This window comes from Talpa occidentalis, unplaced genomic scaffold (genome assembly GCF_014898055.3).
Source record: "Talpa occidentalis isolate TD23 unplaced genomic scaffold, MPIMG_talOcc4v2.1 talOcc4.15, whole genome shotgun sequence".
NCBI lineage: Eukaryota > Metazoa > Chordata > Mammalia > Eulipotyphla > Talpidae > Talpa > Talpa occidentalis.
In genome coordinates, this window is record NW_023601543.1 from 36,543,279 (window position 1) to 36,568,205 (window position 24,927).

The 24,927-nt window shown below is 33.7% G+C and overlaps 1 protein-coding gene across 1 annotated transcript in view; it reads right to left on the bottom strand.

Moving 5' to 3' along the window:
* Nucleotides 1–24,927, bottom strand: part of LOC119245581 (protein diaphanous homolog 2) — a 711,837-nt gene that overhangs the window by 282,774 nt on the left and 404,136 nt on the right. The window contains exons 4-7 of the mRNA XM_054695882.1: nt 12,326–12,400; nt 12,168–12,237; nt 9,835–9,971; nt 7,206–7,314 (exon numbers count right to left, since the gene is read on the bottom strand). Of these exons, the coding sequence (XP_054551857.1) occupies nt 7,206–7,314; nt 9,835–9,971; nt 12,168–12,237; nt 12,326–12,400 (391 nt within the window). The remainder of the gene's footprint in view (nt 1–7,205; nt 7,315–9,834; nt 9,972–12,167; nt 12,238–12,325; nt 12,401–24,927) is intronic.

Sequence of the window (24,927 nt, forward strand, 5' to 3'; positions counted from 1 at the left end):
TGAGAAAGTAGAAAATTGGTAGGACTAATGAAAATGGTGAATGGAAAAAGAGTAGACTTGAAGTTGACTACTGAGTTTCTGGTTTATGCTACTTGGTTGATAACGAACGTTACACTTAACCAGGGTTGGGAATACAGGAAAAAGGTGGTCAAGGTTGGAGAGGAGGGTGAAGTAGGAAAAGAGAAGGGTGAAGAAAACGAAGATAAGTACAGTTAAAGGCAATACTGAATTTGAAACCTAGTCAGGAGATAGCTGAACATATGGGGTTTGTGAGTTCGGAGGAATTTGGAATATAGGAGCTTAGATAAATTCATTACATAGAGGTGCTGGTTGCAGGCATTAGGATGCATGAGATTGCCAAAGGAAAATGTTATATCAAAGGACCAAAGAACTGAGGATCAAGCTCTAGGAATTAGTATATTTTAGGGCCAAGTATAGAGATAGGATATTTAAAATGCAACAAAGTTTAAAACACACACACACGCAAATTTAGTATCATAGAAGTCAAGGGAGGAGACAGTTTTGATAAAGGAGTGATCAATAGTGTCAAATGGTGCTGGAATAGTTATTATGACGTCAAATTTATCTTTTGCTTTTTATATTACAGAACTCATTAGTGACCCTCCAAGAAGGAGATAAATTTGACAGTCATTCAATTTTGTAAGAGATTCAAAATAAAATGGATCAATCTTTAGTTCATAAGTTATTTCTGTAAATACTGAAAATGACTACATTGTACAACTATCTCTATCAAAACCCTCCCTGTTGTATTAATTCTATTTTTTAAATGTTAGTAATGTGAAAATGGCAATAAATAGAACAAGTTTCCTAGGTAATATCAAGCATTCATTCAACATCTAAAATTTAACACATATTTAGTTTTTCATAATTTTCTCCTTCTTCATGAATTATTGTACCTTATTATAAATGTACCTCTAATAACAAACGATAAATGATTTATACAAAGCTACTCTTTATATATGATGGTATAAATGCACTAACAGCTAATTTACACATAGCTTAGAATAAAATCTCAATGCTCTAGAACCACTGTGGAAAGAATCAAGCTACAAGGAGTCAGGCCATATATCTGAGTTTGTCTATCTAAGCATAGATATAATGCTATGCATCTATGTTTTATGGAATTCTTTCTTAAGAAAATTATATAATTCTCACATTCTTGAACAAAATATCATAATTTATTTAGTAATTTATTTTTTACTCATGGGCATCATTAAATACTTGAATTTGTTAGCTATAATGTAACAGAAAGTTGCCCTCAGGAGTATTGAAATGTGTAGAACTACTTGCCCAGACACTAAATGAAACGATATTAAGATTTTTACATTCTAGTTCCAGTCTTTTATTATGCTTCTATCTCCTCCCTTGCTTTCAATCTGTCAGTTGTTAGGTTAGGTCTTCATTATCTCAGTGTCCCAGTGTGAAATAAATGTTCTTTGAGCCTCCCAACCAGTGCTTCTAGTCTGTTCTGGATGGAAGACAGAAAATCAGGGTGGTTAAGACACCATAGGAAGAAAGAATAAACAGGGGCTTCCCTCGTGCCTCAGCACGTTGAGCGCAGCACTGTGAAGCTATCCACAGCCTCTGCAGCATGGGTTTGATTCCCGGCCTGCCAGGGAGATACCCACATGGCGTGCAGACCTCTCCTGTCTCACTCGCTGCTCCCCTCAGCAGTATGTTGGGTCCGTCTGCATGTTCTGCTCCCTGCTCTGTCTCTGGTGGATTCTCTCACCCTCCCGTGCCTCTGGCCTGTACCCCAGTTCTTGTATAAATAAATAAATCTTGAAAAAGAGCAAACAGGTTCAGATTAAAGACCAAAAGGTCTTTATAATCATAAGGTTTACTTGATATGCTTGATCACATTTTTGAAGCTGCTTGAATTATTCTTTTTTGGTTTGTTTGTTTATCCTCAGTTATATTCCAAAGTGATAAGTCTATCAAATAAGTGAGGTTAGGATAAATGAACCTATTACACGTATCACTGCGGTATGTATTTACAGCTGTTTTGGATATTATATCTAACTACAACACTATTTTGTGTTATGTTCAGCATATTAGCAAAAAGCTTAAATGTATTAAATCATATTAAACACACTTCTGTATGCAGCCCCTGAACTTCTTTAAGACACGATATCTTTCAGACTAATATCAGCCTGTGAAGACTGGGGCACTTTTTACAATACTTCATTGGATGTTAACGATACTATTCCACCCTATTATTAAAGCTCAGTGCACCCTAGCTTCTGCTGGGAAATGGAGAAATTAGTTTCAACTATATCTTGATATTATCTCTGGATTTCTTTTGTATATATATATATATATATATATATATATTTTTTTTTTTTTTTGTGGGACCCTTGCCGGTGGCGTGGGATCGAACTGGCACTGCAGAGACTGCGGGCAGCCTCGCAACCCAGCGCTCAACCTCTGCGCCACCAGGGGAGGCCCTCTTTTGTAAATATATTGGCAGACTATTCTGTCTGCCTCCCCCTTTTTAAAAACTAATTTAAACTCCTTTTCCTGCCTACACCCTACGAAAACACAGTTTTTCTACCAACAAAGAAAATTTCCCAAATTTGCCTTTCTTTGCACGCTCATTATATCTTACAAGAAGGAATGGGATATGGTTGGAGAAGGGTTGGTCTTTCAATCAAAATGTTCTGCAGGGCCTCCCCTGGTGGCGCAGTGGCTGAGCGCTGGGCTGCGAAGCTGCCCACAACCTCTGCAGCACCGGATTGATCCCTGGCCACCGGCGAGGGTCCCACATGGCACACAGACCTCTCCTGCCATGCCCGCTGCTCCCCTCAGCAGTGAATTTCGTCAGTCTGCCTGTTCAATTCCCCCCTCTAGCTCTGGTGAATTCTCTCACCCTCCCATGCTTCTGACTGTACCCAGTGCTTGCAAAAATAAATGAATGAATGAATGAATGAATGAATGAATCTTAAAAAAAACCAAAAAAACAAAACTTTCTGCATGATAAAATGTTTGAGGGCGGGCCTCCCTGGTGGTGCAAGGGGTTAAGCATCGCGCTATGAAGCAACCCGAAGCCTCTGCAGCACGAGTTCAATCCCAGGCCAGCCAGAGAGAAACCCACATGGCGAAGCAGACCTCTCCTGTCTCGCCCGCTGCTCCCCTCAGCAGTGTATTTCAGTCAGTCTGCTGTTCTGTTCCCTGTTCTGTCTCTGGTGAATCCTCTCACTCCCTGCATCTCTGGCCTGTAACCCAGCTCTTGTATGCATAAATAAATAAATCTTAAAAAAATGTTTGAGGGCACGTATAAACCTATAGCATATCTGGGAAATACCAGGTTTATTGTGGCTAAAACATGTTACATTTGAGAGATTGACAGGCTCAAATGGTAGAATGTTAGGTCAGGGCCACACTGATAAAGGTCATACATCATAATGTCTTTTAACTTTTTTTTAAATTATTTTTTTAAAGATTTATTTATTTATGCATACAAGATCTGGGGTACAGGCCAGAGGTGTGAGGGATGAGAGGATTCACCAAAGACAGAGTGGGGAGCAGAACAGGCAGATTGACCGAAGTACACTGCTTAGGGAGCAGCGGGAGAGACAGGAGAGGTCTGTTTCGCCATGTGGGTTTCTCTCTGGCTGGCTGGGGATTGAACTCGTGCTGCAGAGGCTTCGGATTGCTTCATAGCGCAGTGCTTAACCCCTGGCGCCACCAGGGAGGCTCCTAGGCTTTTAACTTTTATCAACTAGTAATGGATCATGAGGAATCTCTATGAATTCTACTAAGTTAGAATCAGATTTATTTTTTGAGGATAACTGACAACAATACAAAACATTTGTCTGCAAAGAAGACTGTGAGTGTGGGATACTAATTAGGAAATTGTTGGAATAATTTTGGTGGGAGAAGTTAAAGGCAATGGAGGTAGAGAGCATGGGATATAGGAAAGATTCACAGTCTATTCTATAAGACTCAATGATTCATTGGATGCAGGTAACAAAGAAGAATGCAGTCGAGGAAAAATGCAGATTAGTTAGAAAATGTTACCTCCATAATATAAAGTGAGAAAGATGTGGAGAAAAGTATATTTCTCTTTGAAGAATCAGGTTAAAGGGAAGAGAGAATGTGCTCAGTTTTAATAAGATGAGGTACCAGGTAGTGGTTAGGAGCATGTGCTCTGGAGTCAGATTCCCAAGTGTCTAATCTGGGATTTGCTTCCTATTCATTTTGTGACATTAGGAAAATTAATCTCCATGAGCCTCATTTTACTCATCTATAAAATGAGGATATTACTATTATCACTCTCATAGACTTGTTGGGAATTAAAATGAGATAACATATGTAAAGTATTTAGAACATCGGAGGATGGCTTATAAATGCTATTTTTAATTTCTTATTTTTATGATGCCTAGAAGACATTTAGTTAAGCATCTTGGGTATGTAGGTTTTAACAGAAAGAGATGAGCTGGACTTATCAAACTAGGGAATCACTAGAACATAGTTGAATATTAAAGCTAGAGAAGTAAATGGCAATATTCATGTAGAAAATAAAATATATATGTGTATATAAAAGTAAATGTATATGAGCATATATGTGTGCATTTGTACATATAAATGCATATATGTAAAATGATAACAGTAGAAAATTAAGGATAGAACACAGAGAACAAATACACAAGAAGAAGAGACACATAAAGAATACAGAGAAAGAACAATTAGAGGTAGACTCTCCTGCCGCCCGCTGCTCCCCTCAGCAGTGTACTTCGGTCCTTCTGCCTGCTCTGCTCCCCACCCTTGCTCTGGTGAATTCTCTCACCCTTCAGCGCTTCTGACTGTACCCAGTGCATGTATAAACAAAACAAACAAACAAATAAATAAATAAAACATGCCTCTATTTAAAATAAAAAAATAAAATAAAATAAAATAAAAGAACAATTAGAGGTAGAGAGCCAGGGGAGAATAGTATCTGGAAAGGCAATGGAAGTAAATGTTTCAAGGAGGTGGGGGTATAAATAACTCCTAGTGATCAGGATTGGAAAGAATATATTGGATTATGAAATTAGAGGATCATTGCTGACATTTTTGAGAAATGTGAGTAAGTTAAGTTTTAAGAGATTACACAGGAAAAAGGAAAAGCAAGTATAGATTGTAAATCCTAAAAGAGGGGTTCAAGATTTCACTTTAAAGATGGGCTAGAAAAACTGTGTGAGAGCATTTAGTTATCTGCTTTAAAACCCGAAAAAATCAAAACCCAAAAGGTATATACGGCTGTTATTTAAAAATATAATTAGCCCTGTATTTTAATAGAATTACTTCTTAGAACTCTAATAAAATTTAAGAAGTCTCAGAATACTACAGAAATAGAAAAGTTATTCTGTTTAAATACAGCACTAATTATATTTAAAAAAAAAACAAATTTAAACATTTGTCTACCTGTTTTCCAAATACATGTTTGAATTTTTGGGTATATATTTGTATTCAAATTAAAAGGTCCAAATAAACAAAACCACTTCACAACTCTTGTGGGAGTAATATGCTCTGTGTATAACAAAACTACTAAATTTTGTAGTTCATTAAAATAGGAAATTTCAACTTGTGATCTGCATATGTTGTATCTATAATCAGTATTCAACAATTTATTGAATACCTAGCAAGATGTCTATTATTCTTTAATGTGTTAGTTTTTAAAAACTTCCTACCTTATTCTATTCAGGCCAGCTTCCTAAAGACTAGCAAATGTCAAACCCCTCTCATTGTTTGGGGTGAACAACTCTTTGGCAGAGGTGTCACTTTAAAGGTCAGGCAATGTAATATGAATGTTGCTGTCACAGAGATCTAGCTTCAAATCACAGCTCCACCCCTCAGAAGCTATGTGATTTTAAGTGAGTGATCTGAGTAATAAACATTTTAAATATATCTAAACAACTTAATTCCACCTAAACAAACTTTGCAAGTATCAACTCCTACATGTGACAAAATCAATGAAATTCAATTAGATTTCAGGATTTTATGAAATTATTCAGAGGACAGTGTCCAAATCTCTCTGATGAGATACTAAATTTATATTGTGATCATTTTATAAATATATTATAAAAAGGAAAACACTGGAAGGAAACATTACTATTATTAAAAAATATATATTGAACAAAAAAGGCACACCATAAAAGTTTATCCAAAATGTTCAACATAGTTGGAGTAGAAATAACAATTAATAAATATCCTTAGATATTTTGAAGGATTGCAGTTTTGTAACAATACAGTATTCTCTTTGGAAAAGCCAATTCATCTTACTGCTCTAGTTTCAAACGGTGGGAGGAAAAAGATATCAAAACTTCACAATGCAATAAAAACGAACAAAAGAAATTGTTTGGTGTACCTCAGATTAAGACATTTTAATATGTAAACACTCACTGCTAAGTAATTTGATAAAATTAAACATGGAATAATTTTCTCCTTGTTGAACACTACTAGAGTTTAAAAAATATTTCACAAAACATTCCCCATGGTGCATTAAATGGCAAAGACTGTCTAAATGAAAGAGGTGCTCATGAGAGACCAAAAACCCTGGAATTGAATACTGACTTTATGAACTATGTCACCCTAGACAAGTTATTCATTTTCAACTAGTCTAGAGCAAAATGGAGATGATAATGGCACCAACATAGATGTGTTGTGAGAATTAAATCAGGTAACATATGTAAATTAAGTTTAGTCCTAGATCTCACACCATAAATACAATGAATAAATATGAATTTTCATCATTCAAGATCAAAGTTATTTTTCATAAAATGAGTAATTTACTAAAATTGTCTAAGAAGGGATAGAGTTTTGTTTGGGTTTAGCACAAAGAAATGTTTGGCTTTCTTAAATTTCTACAACAAGCACATAGATTCCATTAGTGCTGGGTGAACTGTTTGCTCTCTTGTCCTGATTAATATCCATGGTTTATGACACTAATTACTGAATTCCTACCCAAATGTTAATAATAATCATAAATACCAAATTTATAATAATCTGAAATATTTTCCTAATTTTAATCAAATTGTCACTTGTACAAAAAACACTTACAGCTTTTATGAAGGACTAAGCAATGGGAAGAATGTTACTTTTATGTTTCACTATATTTAAATGTCAGCTAAAATGGATTTAGTATACAAAATGAGAATTCTAGATATGATCCTAGAAAGCATTTTAAGATAAAAGTAACTCACCTGTAATTGCAAAGCTTCATGATTTTCTAATCCTTCCACAATTGGTGAAAATCTCTCTTTGTTGTTTCTTTCTGCTGCTGTACTTATAGCCTCTAAAAGTTTATCTAGACTATAAGGTGACAAAAAAAGAAACAAAACTTACACACACCGTATGAATATAGGTTAGCTCTTCCAGTCATCTGTTTTTTTTTCAGATGCTTGATTTAATACAGACGATTACAATTTAAGAATTGTATTCCTGTCTATATATTTCTATAAGTGAGATAGTGAAAGTTGTAGTAGTTTTAGGGCATCAAAATGAAAAATCAATAAAAAAGTTGAGAAATGATAAACACTGAAATCCAGAACTTCAGATTTTGATATTTCATGTGTTCACAAATATTACTATCACTTGAACATAATATGGCATCTAAACTATTACAATTTTTTAATTGTAATTTTATAATGAATTACTTAAAAGAAATATTTTTATAAAAACTCTTATTAAAAACAACATTCTTTGAGAATGGAGCAACAAAAAATCTGAAAGAGAAAATCCACATAATCAGAGAAGTATTTATAGTTACTTAGCACAGGAAATTTCCATATCTCAACAAAAATATCGGTAACTATCTACATACAGTGTCTGAGTCGAATTAACCTGTATATAGTATAATACTCTTATCAAATAGTATATAAAGTTATAAGTAAAAAAGCAAATATTGTTTAAAATGAACAATGATATATAATACATATAAATAAAAAAAACAGGAAAAATATAAAAAAAAGATGTAGTATATATACACAGTGGAATATTACTCAGCAATCAAAAAGGATAAACTCATGCTATTTGCAGCAACATGGATGAAACTGGAAGGAATTATGCTCAAAAAAATAAGACAGAAAGAAAAAGAAAAATACTGGATAGTTCACTTGTAGAGGAGCCAAACAAGGGATCAGGAAAAAAAAAAAAACTATAATCAAGTAAAAATCAAAATCAATAGGCAACCATAGTCCAGAGACTTTCTGTAGGGGATGGGGATGTAGAGGGACAGGTGTGGAAAGAGCACATTGGACTACGTTGATGGTGCAAGGTCGAATTGTTGGTGGGAATTCATACATTGCACAAAAATGGAGGATGATGTAATAAATATATACATATATAAATAAAATAAAATCATAACTAAATCATAACAAAATACCAGGATAGGTTGTATTTTATGAATTAAGTATTCAAAATCTAATTGACTAGAAAAATGTCTCACTCTTGTATAATCTAGTTTTTCTATAAGGCCTAAGGAAACCTTAATTTTGCATATGTTTTCCCATTCTGTTTGTTTTTGTTTGAGATTATTCTATATAAGAATATTTTAGCAGCACTATTTACAATAGCTAAGCTTTGGAAACAACCCAAATGCCCAAAAATGGATGACTGGATCAAGAAGATGTGGTACATATATACCATGGGATATTACTCAGCATTCAAAAAAGATAAACACATGCATTTTGCAGCAACATGGATGGCACTGGAAGGGATCATTCTCAGCGAAATAAGCCACAAAGAAAAAGAAAAATACCAGATGGTCTCACTCATAGCAGGAATCTAGAAAACTTAAATAAGGGACTAGGTAAATGAATAACTATAAGAAAGTGAAAATCAAAATCAACAAAAAACTATGAACCAGAGACACTCTATGGGGGGTGGAAGGCGGGAGGGGAGGGACTGGGGTCAAAATAAGGGGGTTGCAACTGTATGGGGAATATAAAAATAAAATTTATTATTATAAAAAAAATATTTTTATTTAGTGCTTCTATTTTGGTTTTTAGAAGTAGACTAGCTAGCATTAATCAACATCTCATTTTATTGTAATAGATCTGAGATAGTCAACTTATTAGAGTAATCTTAAATCTTTGTATGGTACTATTCTGATTCAAATTGAAATTACAACTTTAAAACAACATGTTCAGAATCTTTTTGTTCATGTCCTCAGGAAAATATTTCAATTTTTAATCACAGTGGTTTCTTACTAACCAGGATTATTAATGGCAACAAGCCTGAAATTTGCTCCTGATCCACATTTTTTCCCCATTAGAAGGTATGATCAACTACATGCTCAGCAATGACCTGCTGAAAGTGGCACATATATGCACTCTGATTAATTACCAACATTCTAATTTTTCTTTTCTTTTTAATGGGTTGGTTTATTTCACTCTACAAACAACTGCTTCATCTTTTCAATTACCATTTGCAGATAAAGTAAAATATTACTATGAAATAATCGTACAAAATTAAAGCACCTAGTCAATTAAATGAATCAAATTTTGCGATGTGCATGTATATGTGTATTTACTCAAATAACTCTGAATTTTTTCCCCCACTCATCCAATGATTGTTATACTCTCAACTAGACAAAATTCTATCAATTCACTTTGAATTGAACTTTGGATAATTACCCATTCCAATTACTTTTAAGGCTAACTTTCAAAGAATTTAAAGAAGTTAAAATTTAAATAGATTAGATAAAAATACCAACAAAAATTTATAAAATGTAATACTATTTTCATGCAAGTTTTTTAAAGAAATAGCACAAAAATAATACTATTTTGCAAGTGTCATTTTTCATTCAGTTAATAATATAGCAATACTTACATGTTATCTTCTCCAACAATGCAAATAGCAGAAAGTATTTTTACTATTTCAGTCATCATGTTGGCTTGTTTGGGGTCAACTGCTCTTGCCAATAGTAAAAGACTTCTTTCATCTTTTAGAATCAGTTGCAATCCAAACTAAAACAAAAAACAAAAAGAGAAATTTAATTCAAAATATCTGGGGGAAAAAATCTATTATTTAAAAAACAATTTACAGTGATTTTCTAAAAATCCATAACTCCACAATAAGGTTCTGTCTAATTATATGAATGTTCTTCAAATGCAGTTATCTTTTTTTATTTGAAATGACTTTATTTTGCTTAGCCCCTTGATCAGATATGATCTCCAGTAGCCTGCCTAAAAATTCCATAAAGATTTGAGAGAAATATGATAACAATCAATATTTCTTTCACAAAGAAGAACATGTACAGCACATACTGATATGATTTTCTAAATTCTACTTACATTATTTCTATTAGGTGATGTCTGGAATTCATGGTTAAATTCTCCAATACATTTGTGTGGAAAATTAAGTTAAACAAAAAGGGCAAATTGTTGAAAAGTTCTTTTGATAATATATGCCAGTTAAAGAAGGGCCTCCCCGGTGGCGCAGCGGTTGAGCGATGGGTTGCGAAGCTGCCCGCAGCCTCTGCAGCGCCGGTTCGATCCCCGGCTGCTCCCCGGCCACCAGATGAGGGTCCCACATGGCGCGCAGACCTCTCCTGCCGCCCACTGCTCCCTCAGCAGTGTACTTAGGTCCTTCTGCCTGCTCTGCTCCCCACTCTGGCTCTGTGAATTCTCTCACCCTCCCGCGCATCTGACTGTACCCAGTGCTTGTATAAATAAATAAATAAATCTTTAATTAAAAAAAAAGAAAGAAAGAAGCAATAAATCTCTTTATGAATTTTCCCATACCTTCTCTCTCTCATCCTCACATTTTAAGGCAGTTGTGCTCCATTAAAAAAAAAAAAAAACACCAAATAAAACTACGAGCATAAATAAATGGTGCCTGTCTTTTAGTACAAGGTCGAGAACACAGTATTTTTTCATTTATTTTCTAGCTTTGAATATATGTGCACAAGGGTGTTCTAGAAGAATGAATAAATAATGTTAAAGAAAGCCCAAAACTTCAGTTTTTAATACTTAAGGAGATACATTCTTTGATCTTTGTCCCACAAACTATTTTTCAGATTTCTTTTGAAATGCTTGCTTCTTTTTTACAGTATAATTGTGAAATCTGACATTTCATCAGAGTAAAATTTCCATTTCAAGCTAACCTTTAGTAAAGTACCAAACATATGAATATTTTCATGGTTCTTAATTTGACTTCTAAAAGAACTCAGGGAGGGAAAAAAAACATAAAGTTCTTAAATGTTAGGTTTTACCAGACATAACAATAAATAAGGGAATCTACTGAAACAAGATTTAAAAAAAAAGAAAATGGGTGAGACAAGATTAAAAAGAAGCAAACAAAAAATAAGGGATAAATAAGTCTATAGTTGGCCAGTAGATAATAAATGGGAAGGTAAAGAAGTGAAAAAACATATGTAAAAATTTGAGGGATGGTTACCACAAAATTACCAGATATAAATAACAAATTTAAAGGTTAAATTTTAAAAGTAGTTTTTAAGTAGTTTTTAATATATAGGAGCATAATAAAAATTAAATGAAGACATAAGAAATGATGGAAAACCATAAACCCAAACATCAAAGAAAGATTATAGTACTAAAAGTGAAGGGACAATGAGTTTTTATGATCCTATTATTACATGCATTGTATAAGTTAAAGATATTTTGAAGTTGGTTAAACCTCTTGGGGCCAACAACTTTCATGTTAAAATATAAAAAAAAAAAAAACAAAGAACAAAATTTAAAATAACCATGATATACCCAATTCCTGTTGGAATAAATTGTTATAAATTCATCTGAAATGACTTAAACATGAAAGTTGTTGAACCATAGCTGCTGATTTCTAGAACTGTGTTTTTTCACCATTATTTCTGTCGTCCTATATTAATAAAAGAGATCCATCTTGAGCTGTGGAGAAGCAATGGTAATTAAGTGATTACTTGTTAAGCATCAGATTCTGCATAACTTTGTCACCATAAAAGAACAAAGTTCTAGGGAACAAGACTAACATGTTGGCATGACTGTAAAAATACAAAATTTGGGAAGCTAAGATACTTTAAATATTTAAATGAAACTCATGATGCTATCCATCATAAAGACCCTCTTGTAAACTAAATAAGCACCCACTATCTTGTCAGTTTTATACTTTCATACGATTGGCAAACTTCTCACCTTTTGTGACAGGCAAAAATAAATACTGCTTACCTTATTATTCATAAATGCTTTGAGGCACTGGATGAGTTTATACTGATTCTTCTTATCAATGTTTTCTTGCCTGAATAAAAGAAAAAAACGTGTGTTAAAAAACATGTTATGCTTAAAAATTTCCCCTCTGATAATTCTTTTAAAATGTTTATTCTCACTGTTTCTTGTCCAGAAGTTTTTCCAGCACATCCAATAAGAGTCCAAGACCTTCATGGCCAAAGTTCTTAACCCAGCTATAAAAAAAAAAAAAAGTGGGGAGGATAAATAAGCTTAAGTTTAAATATTTCAAACACTAAACATCCAAAAATTAAATTTTGATTTTCCAATCTGATAATCCTGTCTTAATATTGTTATCATTATTTTCTTCTACTTCCATTTCCTCAAGTATTGAATCTCTGAGGATAACTCAGATCCTTACCTCAATCCAGACTTCCCTTCACATTTTAGATCGCCCACTTAACAGGTCATTTCACCAGCATCATATACGTAAGCCTGAATTGATAAAGCTACATTTATCTTCTCCTGCATAACTAGTCCCTTAAATCAATTCCTCTTCTCCTCATTCATATTTTATTTTTATTACAGTTAAATGACAGATTTTATTAGCTGTTTCTCTTTTTAATTTTTTTTTTTTTTTAATGAATTACCATTGTTTACATCTTTGTCAGTATTTTGGAAGTATAGGATCTCCTTCTTCTGGTGTAATCACCATAGAGCACCCACCACCAAAACTGGTAAATAAATCAAAAGGAAGAAAAGATAAATGTGAGATTGTTTCACTTACATGTGGAATATAGAGAAACCAAACAAAAGGTCAGGCAAAGAAAAACTTCAAAACCAACTCTTGAAAGCTGACCACATATCTGAGGTGAGGATGGGTGCGGGAGAGAGCACAATGGACTATGGTTGTTTTATTGGTAGGAGTGCTATGGTCACTAGATCTGAGGGAGGAAATCCTACATTGTCAAAATACTAACAAGGATGTAAAACAATGGTACTTCAATAAAAAACTAAAAGAAAATAAAAACACTTGAAAGCCGGTCTTTTATATTCTCTTCAGAACACCAGTAAACTTTGAATCCTTCAAACTTAAAATACTGGCATAATTTTTTAATCTCCCATCTCTTTCACCTTTGGGTTTATTTATTCATTCAAGAATGTGGTAGATAAGAGAGATATTATAGACTTCATAGACAACAAAACTTCACTACACCCTCATGCATCTTTCTGTCTAGAAAGAGGGAGATAGATTATAACCAGAAAAAAAGAAAGACAATGTTTAAAAAGAAAATGTTCAATACAATGTGCTTTGGTACTATGAATAAACATATACCTTAATAAATGAAAGGATATGTTTCCTGTGTAGTAAGGGAAAGATACTTTGATATAATGGTATTTGAACAGAGCCTGAAAGAAGTGTATGGTCTTTCCAGTAGAGGGAATAAGAGCAAATGGGTTCTGAGGTGGTAGCTAGTGTGCTAGGAATATTTCAAGAATTGTGAGGAGACCTGTATAGCAGTAGCTGAATAAACAGGCTTGGAAGAGTGTCAGGAGTTGAAGTTCCATTGTGATAGAAAGCTAAATACCAATCGACCACACAGAGGTTTCTTTGTTTTTTAGTCATACAGATATAAATATTCTACTTCTAGAATGACTACCACACATACCCTCTCTATCCCTTTCATACAGAAGAGCCTCCCAATTAAGGTTTCTGCATGTTCATTCTATTATTCATTTTATAAAATGCTGTATTAGACTACGCTTAACTATAGTCTTCTGTCTAAAAATTTCCTGTAGTCTACCTAACACACTGTAAATCCCTTGATACAAAATTTTGCTGTGACCTCAACCTACCTTTCTACTTTCAGGCCATATTCCGCATGTTCCAATAAAAAATTAGACAAATTGTATTTCCTGGAATCTTCCCTGTTCTTCCCTACTTTATATGATATATTCCTAGAAGATAACCTCAAATCCATACCACCAAACCCTTTAAGCTCAAATTGACTGTCAACTCCTCCATTAATGTTTTCCCACGTAAGTCCTCCATTCAAATCTGAGTTGTCTTTCCTTTTAACCACTAAGTATATTTATCTCTTACTGCTTACATGTTTCTTGCCACATGTGTCTAAAACACCTTTCTATATTATAAATTCTATGAAAACAATTATATTTTCCCATTGACATTTCTGTCTCCATAATGCTAGGCAGAGTCGCTTACATAGAGTCAACATTAAATAAATATTTGCTAATTCAAATTTAATTATATTGACTGGCTTATGTGGTTAAGAGAATCAGCAGTTTCATATTACCCAATAATTTCACATAAATTAATATACAGAAGATTCCTGTGAAGAAATAATTAAAATCTACATATATTTAAATTATGAAAATATTTCTAGTTCAGTTTTAAACTACTCATTTCATATCTTCCCAAGGTAAAGCTTATCAAAAAAGCAGAAGCATAAGTTCTAAGAAAATATCAGTAAGAAACATCAGATCATTGAGGAAAATAGACTTATTAAATGACTCAAATATTCAGAACCAATCACATCCACAATACAAATGGAAGCACATTTCGAACAAATTCTGCTCTAATTTCCAGAGTAGAAATGAAAAATAATCAATATGGCATTGTTAGCTGCTATCCAATCGAGGTATGTAATCAACAAGTATAATGAGATATTTTCTCTTAGGACTCTCAATAATCAGTGCAATAGTCAGGGTATCAACTCTAAGCATAATGTAATGTATTTAATCTATCACAGCAAAATCAGCAGATATCATTATAGCAAAATATACCCTACAGCAATCCAAAAATAAAAGGAATTCTGAACAAATTTATACACATATATACAGTCCTAGGTATCTGCTTTGGCATTTGGGAAGTAAAAATAATCTACGATTTCCTGAAGTTTAACACTTACAAATTCCCTCTAAGATTCTAAATTTTACTTGTATTCTTTTCACACCTAGTGTTATTAAAATTATTATGATTATTTCTTTCTTGGTCTAGGAAAGTATTTGATATAAAAACATGATTTATTTTTGTTCTCTTGAAATCATTCATACACACATCCCAGACTGGTTTCAATTGTGCAGTTTATGATACTTTGGTTTCATTCACTGAAAATTACTATTGGTTTAAAAAAAAAATAGGATACAATCATGAAACTTAAGTGTGAGATGATGGGATCTATTTATTATAAAGTAGATAGTGGAAAGTCTTAACTGAGAGTATTTTAGGACAATGAGCAGAGGAGGCCTAGTTAAGAAGTGCCCAGGACTTTAAAAATAAAGACTATTCATCCAAAAGGAGTCCTTTGCTAGGGAGTTAAAATAATTATGATGTAACTTGATGACATTCAGGTTAAAAAAAGGGATGCAGCTAGACATAACATTTTTCCTTTTTCTTTTAACAGCACCATTTCTCTTTCAGTCAACAAATATCTTGTTGACCCCCCCTATTAATTGATTTTAGCAGCCATGGAATGATAAAAACAAAATGGTAGCTCCTATATATAGGTAAGAATTTTAATATAGCACCATCATAAATAAGCATAAATCAGTCATTCTCAAGGTGTACACCCCATCTAGGTCATCTAGGAAATTGTTGGAAATTCAAATTCTTGGGGCCCACCCCAGATATACCAAATCAGTAACTTTAAATACTCCAGATGATTCTGATGCTAGCTCAAGTTTGAAAAGCACTGGAATAAAACAATTGTTGAGAAGCAGAGGAAGCCTTTTACAGGCTTAAAATTCAAGATTGTTGAATCACATGGTAAATCTATTTTTAATAACTTGAGAAAGTTCCACACCGGTTTCCATAAATTGGAAAAGTGATAACCACTAACAGTGTATGAGAGCCCCTTATTCTCAATATCTTTGTTATTTCCACTCTTTGTGGTATGGGCCATTCTCACAGGTATGATAACTCATTGTGGTTTTGATTTGCATTTCCCTGATGATAAGTTATAATAAGCATTTTTTTCATGTGCCTGTTTAGCTGTCTGTATCTCTTCTTTGGAGAAGTGTTTATTTAGCTGTCTGTCCATTTTTTGATTAGGTTCTTGGTATTCTTTGTGTTGTTGTTTTAAGTTCTTTTTAGGTATCAGCCTCTTGGCAGATGTAGGATGTATAAATATTTTCTCCCATCCAGTAGGGAATATTTTCGTTTAAATAATAGTTTCCTTTGTTGTGCAGAAGCTTTTTAGTTACATGTAGTCAAATTTGTTTATTTTCATTTTTGTTTCCCTCGCTGTTGGAATCGAGTACACAAAGACATCATTAAAGCCAATGTCCTGAAGTTTCTACTTATGTTTTGTTCCACAGGGTTTCACATCCAAGTCTTTAATACATTTTGAGTTGATTTTTGTATATGGTATGTGATACTGATATTTTGCATTTGGCTCTTCAGTTTTCTCAACATATATGCTGAAGAGACTTTCCTTTTTCCAATGTATTCTCTTGACTTCTTTGTTGTAGATTAACTATCCATATAAAGATAGGTTTATTTCTGAACTCTCAATTCTATTGCATTAATCTCTGTGCCTATTTTTTTACTCCAAGGCAAAACTGTTATGATTTGGATATTCCCAACTAAAACTTCCAGTCAACATTGAGATAAGACAACTTACTGGAAAGAATAGGACCATTATGTAGCTTATACTTTTTTTTTGATATAGTCTAAAATTTCATTCTTAGGTATTCACATACTTGTGATTTTACCGTTTCATGTTATCTAAATTAAAGAGTTTATCCTGACATGCTAAACATCAAAGATGATGTTTTGTTGCTATTACAAATGAACTATCCAAACAAAAACAATACAAAGATCAGCCCGGACAATTTAGTCTCAAGTGAGCAAGAAACCAAGATTAGTTCTAAAGATTGAAAAAACAACCCAGGAAGATTTTTTTTTAATGTTTTAGCATTTTTAATTAATACTACCTTATTTCTAGAGTTTAGTTCATATCAGCGTTAGCATTGGCAGTTTTTGGCATAGATAGGTTATTAAGTTATTTTTTTATTTATTCTTCCTTTAATTTTTTTTATTTTTTAAGATTTATTTATTTTTATACAAGAACTGGGGTACATGCCAGATGTGTGGAAGGGTGAGAGGATTCACCAGAGACAAAGCAGGGAACAGAACAGGCAGACTGACGAAATACACTGCTGAGGGGAGCAGTGGGTGAGACAGGAGAGGTCTGCTTTGCCATGTGGGATTCTTGCCGGCTGGCTGGATCGAACCCGCCCCACAGAGGCTGTGGACAGCTTCACAGTGCGGCGCTCAAGCACCTGCGCCACCAGGGAGGCCCTCTTCCTTCTATTAATTTTAATTTTTATTTTACATTGTTCTTCATTTTCTCCCCACAGGTGTAATCCCCATAAGTATCCCACCACCTCACCACCTGTGAACCATCATCATGATCCTTCCTGCTCTTCCCACCCTGTTTTGATACCTTTTTCTCCCCCTCTACTGCTTTAAGCCTCAGACCTATAGTTGCCTACAAGTTTTGTCATTTTCTCTTTTGGTCCTATGTTTGGTGTCCCTCTATTCCTCCTATAAGTGATATAATTCGATATTTTTCTTTTTCCTTCTGCCTTATTTCACTGAGCACAATCCCTTCCAGCTCCATTCATGCTGCTATGAAAGGCATGTGTTTATCTTATTTGATTGCTGAGTAGTATTCTACTGTGTATATATATATATATACACCACATTTTCTTGATCCAATCATCTGTTTTGGGGCATCAAGGTTGCTTCCACATCTTAGCTATTGTAAATAGACCTGCGATAAACATAGGAGTGCAGGTTTCCTTTTGAATTAATGTTTTTGTGCCCTTTGGGTAGATTCATGGGAGTGGAATTTCTAGGTCATATGATAGATTCATTTTTAATAATTTGAGGGTATTCCATATATCTTTCCATAGTGGTTGGAACAGTTTGGAGCCAGGAAGATCTTATAGAGAAGAAAACTGACCCACAATGAGTATTTTCTGACTATATGCACAAAAGGCTTGGCTAAATTCATCCGGTAGTCCAATATCTATTTCAGTGCTCATAAAGTTAAAAATTACAGCTTTTTCTGGGCCTCCCCTGGTGGTGCAGTGGTTGAGCGCTGGGCTGCGAAGCTGCCCGCAGCCTCTACAGTGCCAGTTTAATCCCCAGGCCACCAGCGAGGGTCCCACATGGTGCGACAGACCTCTCCTGCCAAACCTGCTGCTCCCCTCAGCAGTGTATTTCATCAGTCTGCCTGTTCTGTTCCCCGCTCTGGTGAATTCTCTCACCGTCTCACGCTTCTGACTGTACCCAGTGCTTGTATAAATAAATAAATAAATCTTAAAAAAAAATACAGCCTTTTCACAAAGATTTCTTCAAATATTGGGAAATAATCCTATCATCCATCGATGGAATATGTTGTAAGGCCACATACTGGCATGCTTAAATGCATAAACTTTAGAAGAAAACAAATCTAGGTTCCAATCCCATTTCTAATATACAGCTATGTTACTTTTGGACAGTTAAGTTTTCTAAGCTTGTTTTTGCATCTTCAAAATAGGGATGAGAATATTACCTATACTCTATAAGGTATTTGTGACTATTAAATGAAATGATGCATGAGAATCAGCATAGTGACATTTGTACTAAGATTTTGCAAAGCTAAAACCCAAAATTTTGAAGGATCTTTGAATTTTCTAATCAAAAACATACTATGAATTTTGGGCATAAATTAAACAGTCCTTTGTGATGATATCATTCCTTAAAAGCATTTGACCATATATAAAATAGTATCTTACTATGGAAAATGCACATGAATCTAAACAGATACTAGATTTCTTCTAATGCTTGAATTTTTAAAAGACTTCATAATTTAAATATTTGGTACTCATAATATCTCATGTGTTTTCATTAACTTGTTACTATGCAACTCTATGTATAGTTATTTCTAACTATCTATACTGCTGATAAATTCACATTAGAATAGACGTTGAAAATATAATGGTGGGGAGAGCATAGTGTGTGGAGACAGAATGTATTTATAGTGCATTCATAATCCTGACAGAGAAATTATATAAAGCCATATTAAGATTTGAAAACAGAAATCTGTCCCAAGCATTGAGGCAATTTTTTTTAAGGCTCACTTATACTGATCAGCATGACCAAAGGAAAGAAAATTTAATTAAAGTATAAAAGGAGTCACTGAAATCTAAATTCTCACAAAAGCAAGACTCCCTTCTCTCAAACTCCCCAGGACAAACCAAAGTCAGGAAAATTCTATAACCATGCCTGCTGCATAAGGGAAGGAAATTCTGCTCCCTTACACTACAAGGCAAATCCATTAGAGATCCCCAAAGTTTTAACCTTTCACACATAGATTAGAGATTCAGACTCTAAATTATTCAGTTACAATTCAAGTAAATATAACTTAAAATCAAAGGCTTAATGGAAGGATAAAATCAGTATACTACACACAATACAAACATCAGGAAATGGTGACTACATGTGCATTTATGATTATTTTGTACAAATTCACTTCTCTCTTTCAAAAGGGTTAAAACTAAAATTAGAAATTTCTACCTTGAGTCCCATAAGTTGTAAAGCAATTGGTCTCGCGTGCCTGAGTCCAATATTAGTCATGTCATTCCTTTATCACTGTTTGTGCAGTGCTAAAGGCTAGTATAGAGGGTTATATGTTCTGTACAAAGGATTTTATTTCTCTCTAATGGTGTTTTATTCCCACGTGTAATCTCATAGTACAACCCAAATCACCGGAACATCAGATAAAATGAATGATAGTTCAGAGTTTCCTGGGAAATTCGGAAAGTTGGTAAAATTATAAGACATAAAACAATTAATTCAAAGGGTTGAAGAGACCATAAAGATAATTGTAAATGGCATTTACCAATTTGAATACCAGGAAAACATCTACTTTTAATATCAGTGATTAAATGTAAATTTTCAAATGTGATTAAAAGTTGAATCTTAGTTATAGGCACTTATGGGAAAAAAAGGGGGCTTGTTGATTAAAAAGAATGCACAACCAGTATAAACAGTCCATGCATCAATATCTCCAAACAGTGACCCAAAATAACTTCATATTTTCAGTATTTAAAGGGATAATCCAGAGCTAAACAAGCTTAATAGGTAATTCAACAATCAATATATACTTCCATTAAAAAACAAAATGCTAAAAACAAAAGCAAAATTGATTCATATATTTTATGACTGCCTTCCTTTTAGCCAAATAAAAACATATATATTCACTCAGGTTTGTCAGCATAAAAGTACACACAATGGCTTTAGGTATGAATGTCTTTGGAAACTATTCATCATGGTAGATTAACGTATGAACTATCTCTGAGCAATTTAAAATATCTATTAGATTTAATACCTCCATTTCCAGGCATTTGTGTATATAGCTATGAAGCATGGCATTCACTGACCACTTATTTCACCTGATTCATAGAAAGGTTGAATATCTCAATTTCTCGTTCTGCCTTTCAGTGATTTTGACTTCACTGTTGAGATAGATTACAATTACTTTAGAAAACACCAAAGACATTCCATCTTTCTCTACACACTGTTATTTGCTTTTATCTGTCTGTATTTATTCTCCCCATCAGGTGGCTGTTTCTCGTTACTCACACAGTTTTTAGGGCTTCCTTACAAAGGAAGAAAAGTACATTCTTCTATTTGGTTATGCTATATAAAAACAAAATACTCTTACATATTTATGACCAAATATAAATGCCTGAGTTATATATGAAAATCTCTTGGGGGCAAGAGTTAAAGTAAAACTCCTCTCTCAAAGGATGAAAGCTCTTTTTTCATAAAAATAACTGACTTAAATTCTCAAAATTACTTTAGAGGTAATCAAAATAGCTAATGTCCAAGTCTGTTAAAATGCTCAATAGGTTACAGAACAAAAACTGCTTTCCACCCCACCCTCCTGTGCAAATAGTTAGAAAAGTATGGTCTTCCATCACAGCAATGACGAAAGTAAAACTTACAGAAATTGTGAGTGAAAATGAAAATACTCTTAAATCTATCATAAAGAAAGGGGAAGAGATAGGCAAGAACATTCTGGATATTCAAGGAAACGCTAGTCATAATTTAAATGTATTTAAAAGTTAGTCATAATTTAAATATGTTTGAAATTATGAATATAATCATGTTGAGACTTCCTAAAGTTGCCTTCTTAGTGACATAACCAGTCAAATTTACAAGACAATGTTAACTTGCACAAGAAAAATATACTGTTCACTTTTCTAAGGTATAGTTAAAATTCTATCACATACTCCACAGGACATCCAATAACTTGTAGTTTGGTGGGATTTTGTTAAAATGAATTTACTCTAAAAGATCACATTCCTAATCTGTAAATCCTGGAAATGAAACTAAGTGACAACAAAGTTTACATGCTGTGACTAGAGTAATAAGTTCTTTAAATGCAATGAGGCAAACAGAGACATTAGCACGTATCACTCACACACATTTCCTTTATTCCTAAACAAGCTGTATGTTATACTGTCTGATTCTGGTGGGCAGTAGAGAAGTTAAATGAATTTTCTTTCACAGTATAGTGGTAAGGAGAGTTGAGAGTAATTGCTACTTGATGACTGAACAAAAGAAATACAACAGTTCTTCTCAACTAACAAGTACAATTCCAAAAAACTAACGATTCATTACAAAGTGTTATAGATACATAGACAAAAATGAAGGAAATTTAATGTTCACTAATAATTTTAGCACAAGATAACTGGCAATCAAACTAAAAAGAACAATTTTATTTTGGGTCTTCACTGTAGATGTCAAAAAAAAAACCCCAACAAGTCCAAATGTGTTATTTCAGAATATGATCTGTCACAGTAATTGTTTTGATAATTTCTGGCTTATTTTACATAATATTTTAATGTCTCTTTCTGTTAAAACTGGAAAAATATTATGGAGATTATGCATATATTTGTGTGCACAAGCACTCTTAACCTTGGCTAAATATCTTTAAAAAATTTTCATGGAACACGGACAGTTTGTTCAATAAATGGTGATGGGAAAACCGGACTATCATGTGCAGAAAAATGAAACTAGACCACTACCTTTCACCCTGCACAAAAATCAACTCAAAATGGATAAAAGAACTGGATGTAAGACCTGAAACCATAAAATATATTCTACACAAAAACATTCATTCAAAAGGATATTTGCACCCCTATGCTTATTGTAGCACTATTCGCAAAAGGTAAGATATGGAAACAACCCAAATGCCCAAAAGTAGATGACTGTATCAAGAAGATATGGCATATTTTCACAATGGAATATTATTCAGCAATCAAAAAAGATAAACTCATGCCATTCACAGCCACGTGGATGGAACTAGAAGGAATTATGCTCAGTGAAATAACCCAGAAGGAAAAAGAAAAATATTGCACGGTTTTACTCATAGCAAGAATATAGGGGAACCAAATATGACATCAGTGTAAAAAAATAATAACAGTACAAAACACAACAAAGTAAAAATGGACAATTATAAACCAGAGACATAATGCAGGGGAGGAGGCGGGAGAGGGATCAGAGGGAGGGAGGGAGGAGCACAGGGGACTGAGGTGATGGTGCAGGGGTGCATTGGTGAGGGAAACTCTATGGGGACTATACCTGAGGTGGGGGGAAGCAAATATTGTTTAAAAATGAACAATGATGTAAAAAAACATAGCCATCAAACAATGAATAGCCAAAATCTTTAATGAGCCCAAAGTAAACAACTTGGGAACTGTTGTCACTTATTTTAGACAAATTAAACAAACATACTCATTTTTTTTTCTCTTCCACAATGATACAAACCATTTAAAGCACTATAACAAAAAACAATAATAATAAATCTGTACATGACAGATAAAACTTTCATAGGACTCCAATGCAATATAAAGTTCCAAGAAAGGGATAGTAGTCTTCTACTACATTCAATCTGTCTTGCACTCATTTTCAGAAAAAAACTAGAAACATTACTTCTACTAAAAAATACACATTTATATATTTTAGGACATATATATTTAGGAATTTGTATGCTTTTCAGAACAAATAAATACTTTCTATAAAAAGCATGTTTTAATTGCTGAAGTAACTTTGGTCTTCAAAATTGTAAGGACTTTCTTTTCAATTGGGACAATTAAAACAAAAATCGACAATAACAATTTAATTTGACAATTTGATTTTGACTTCATTTGCAAACAAACCCCTGTGAAATAATGTGCAATAAGAGTAGCATTACTGGATGTAAAATGAAAGTGAGTTGAGAGTATAACAGTCATTGGATGAGTGGGGGAAAAAATTCAGAGTTATTTGAGTAAATACACATATACATGCACATCGCAAAATTTGATTCATTTAATTGACTAGGTGCTTTAATTTTATACTATTATTTCATAGTAATATTTTACTTTATCTGCAAATGGTAATTGAAAAGATGAAGCAGTTGTTTGTAGAGTGAAATAAACCAACCCATTAAAAAGAAAAGAAAAATTAGAATGTTGGTAATTAATCAGAGTGCATATATGTGCCACTTTCAGCAGGTCATTGCTGAGCATGTAGTTGATCATACCTTCTAATGGGGAAAAAATGTGGATCAGGAGCAAAATTTCAGGCTTGTTGCCATTAATAATCCTGGTTAGTAAGAAACCACTGTGATTAAAAATTGAAATATTTTCCTGAGGACAGGAACAAAAAAAAATTATGAAAAATATCAATGTGTATATTCAGAAGTGAAATCAATGCCAGTGAGGATTTATATACATATAACTATTAATTCTGGATTTCGTCATCAAGGCAAGGGAGATTTTAGATAATAAGAACATTGAAGCTATCCAAAAATATACTTTCTTTCTTCTTCCCATTTACCAATAAATAAAATAGTTGCTTAGCATAGATGCAGAACCCTATCATGTTGCAATTTATTACTATAGATTGTATCCATACTAATTAAGAACAGATATATACAAATCTACTTCAAAAATGTAGCAGTTATCGGGCCTCCCCGGTGGCGCAGCGGTAGAGCGCTGGGTTGCGAAGCTGCCCGCAGCCTCTGCGGCGCCGGTTCGATTCCCGGCTGCTCCCCGGCCACCGGAGGAGGGTCCCACATGGTGCGCAGACCTCTCCTGCCACCCGCTGCTCCCCTCAGCAGTGTACTTCGGTCCTTCTGCCTGTTCTGCTCCCCGCTCTGGCTCTGGTGAATTCTCTCACCCTCCCGCGCTTCTGACTGTACCCAGTGCATGTATAAACAAAACAAATGAACAAACAAATAAATAAATAAATAAAACATGCCTCTATAAAAAAAAAAAAAAATAATAATAAAATATTAAAAAAAAAAAAAAAAAAAAACATCAAAAATGTAGCAGTTATCAGTTGAGTTTGTCCTGATACAAAAAATAAATATTAGGAAGTACCTGCAAAAAAAAAAAAAGAGTCATTCTACTTTAATTTGGGAATAACACTCCTTGGTTAGACTTACTTGCGTCCTTAGCCACAATGAATAAAATGTATTGGCCATTTAAAGTTTGCTCTTGAGTGGGTTCAGGATACCTACCCCCAAGTATAGCATGCCGGCATATTGAATACCTTAAGCTCAGAGAGTTTGAGAAAATAGCAAATGCAAAAAGGTCACTCTAACCTCCCTGCACACACACTTCTTCCCTAACACAGATCATAAGACTCCCATGTAAATGGGAAAAGAAAATGTTCTGTTCACAAAAAACAGGAAAA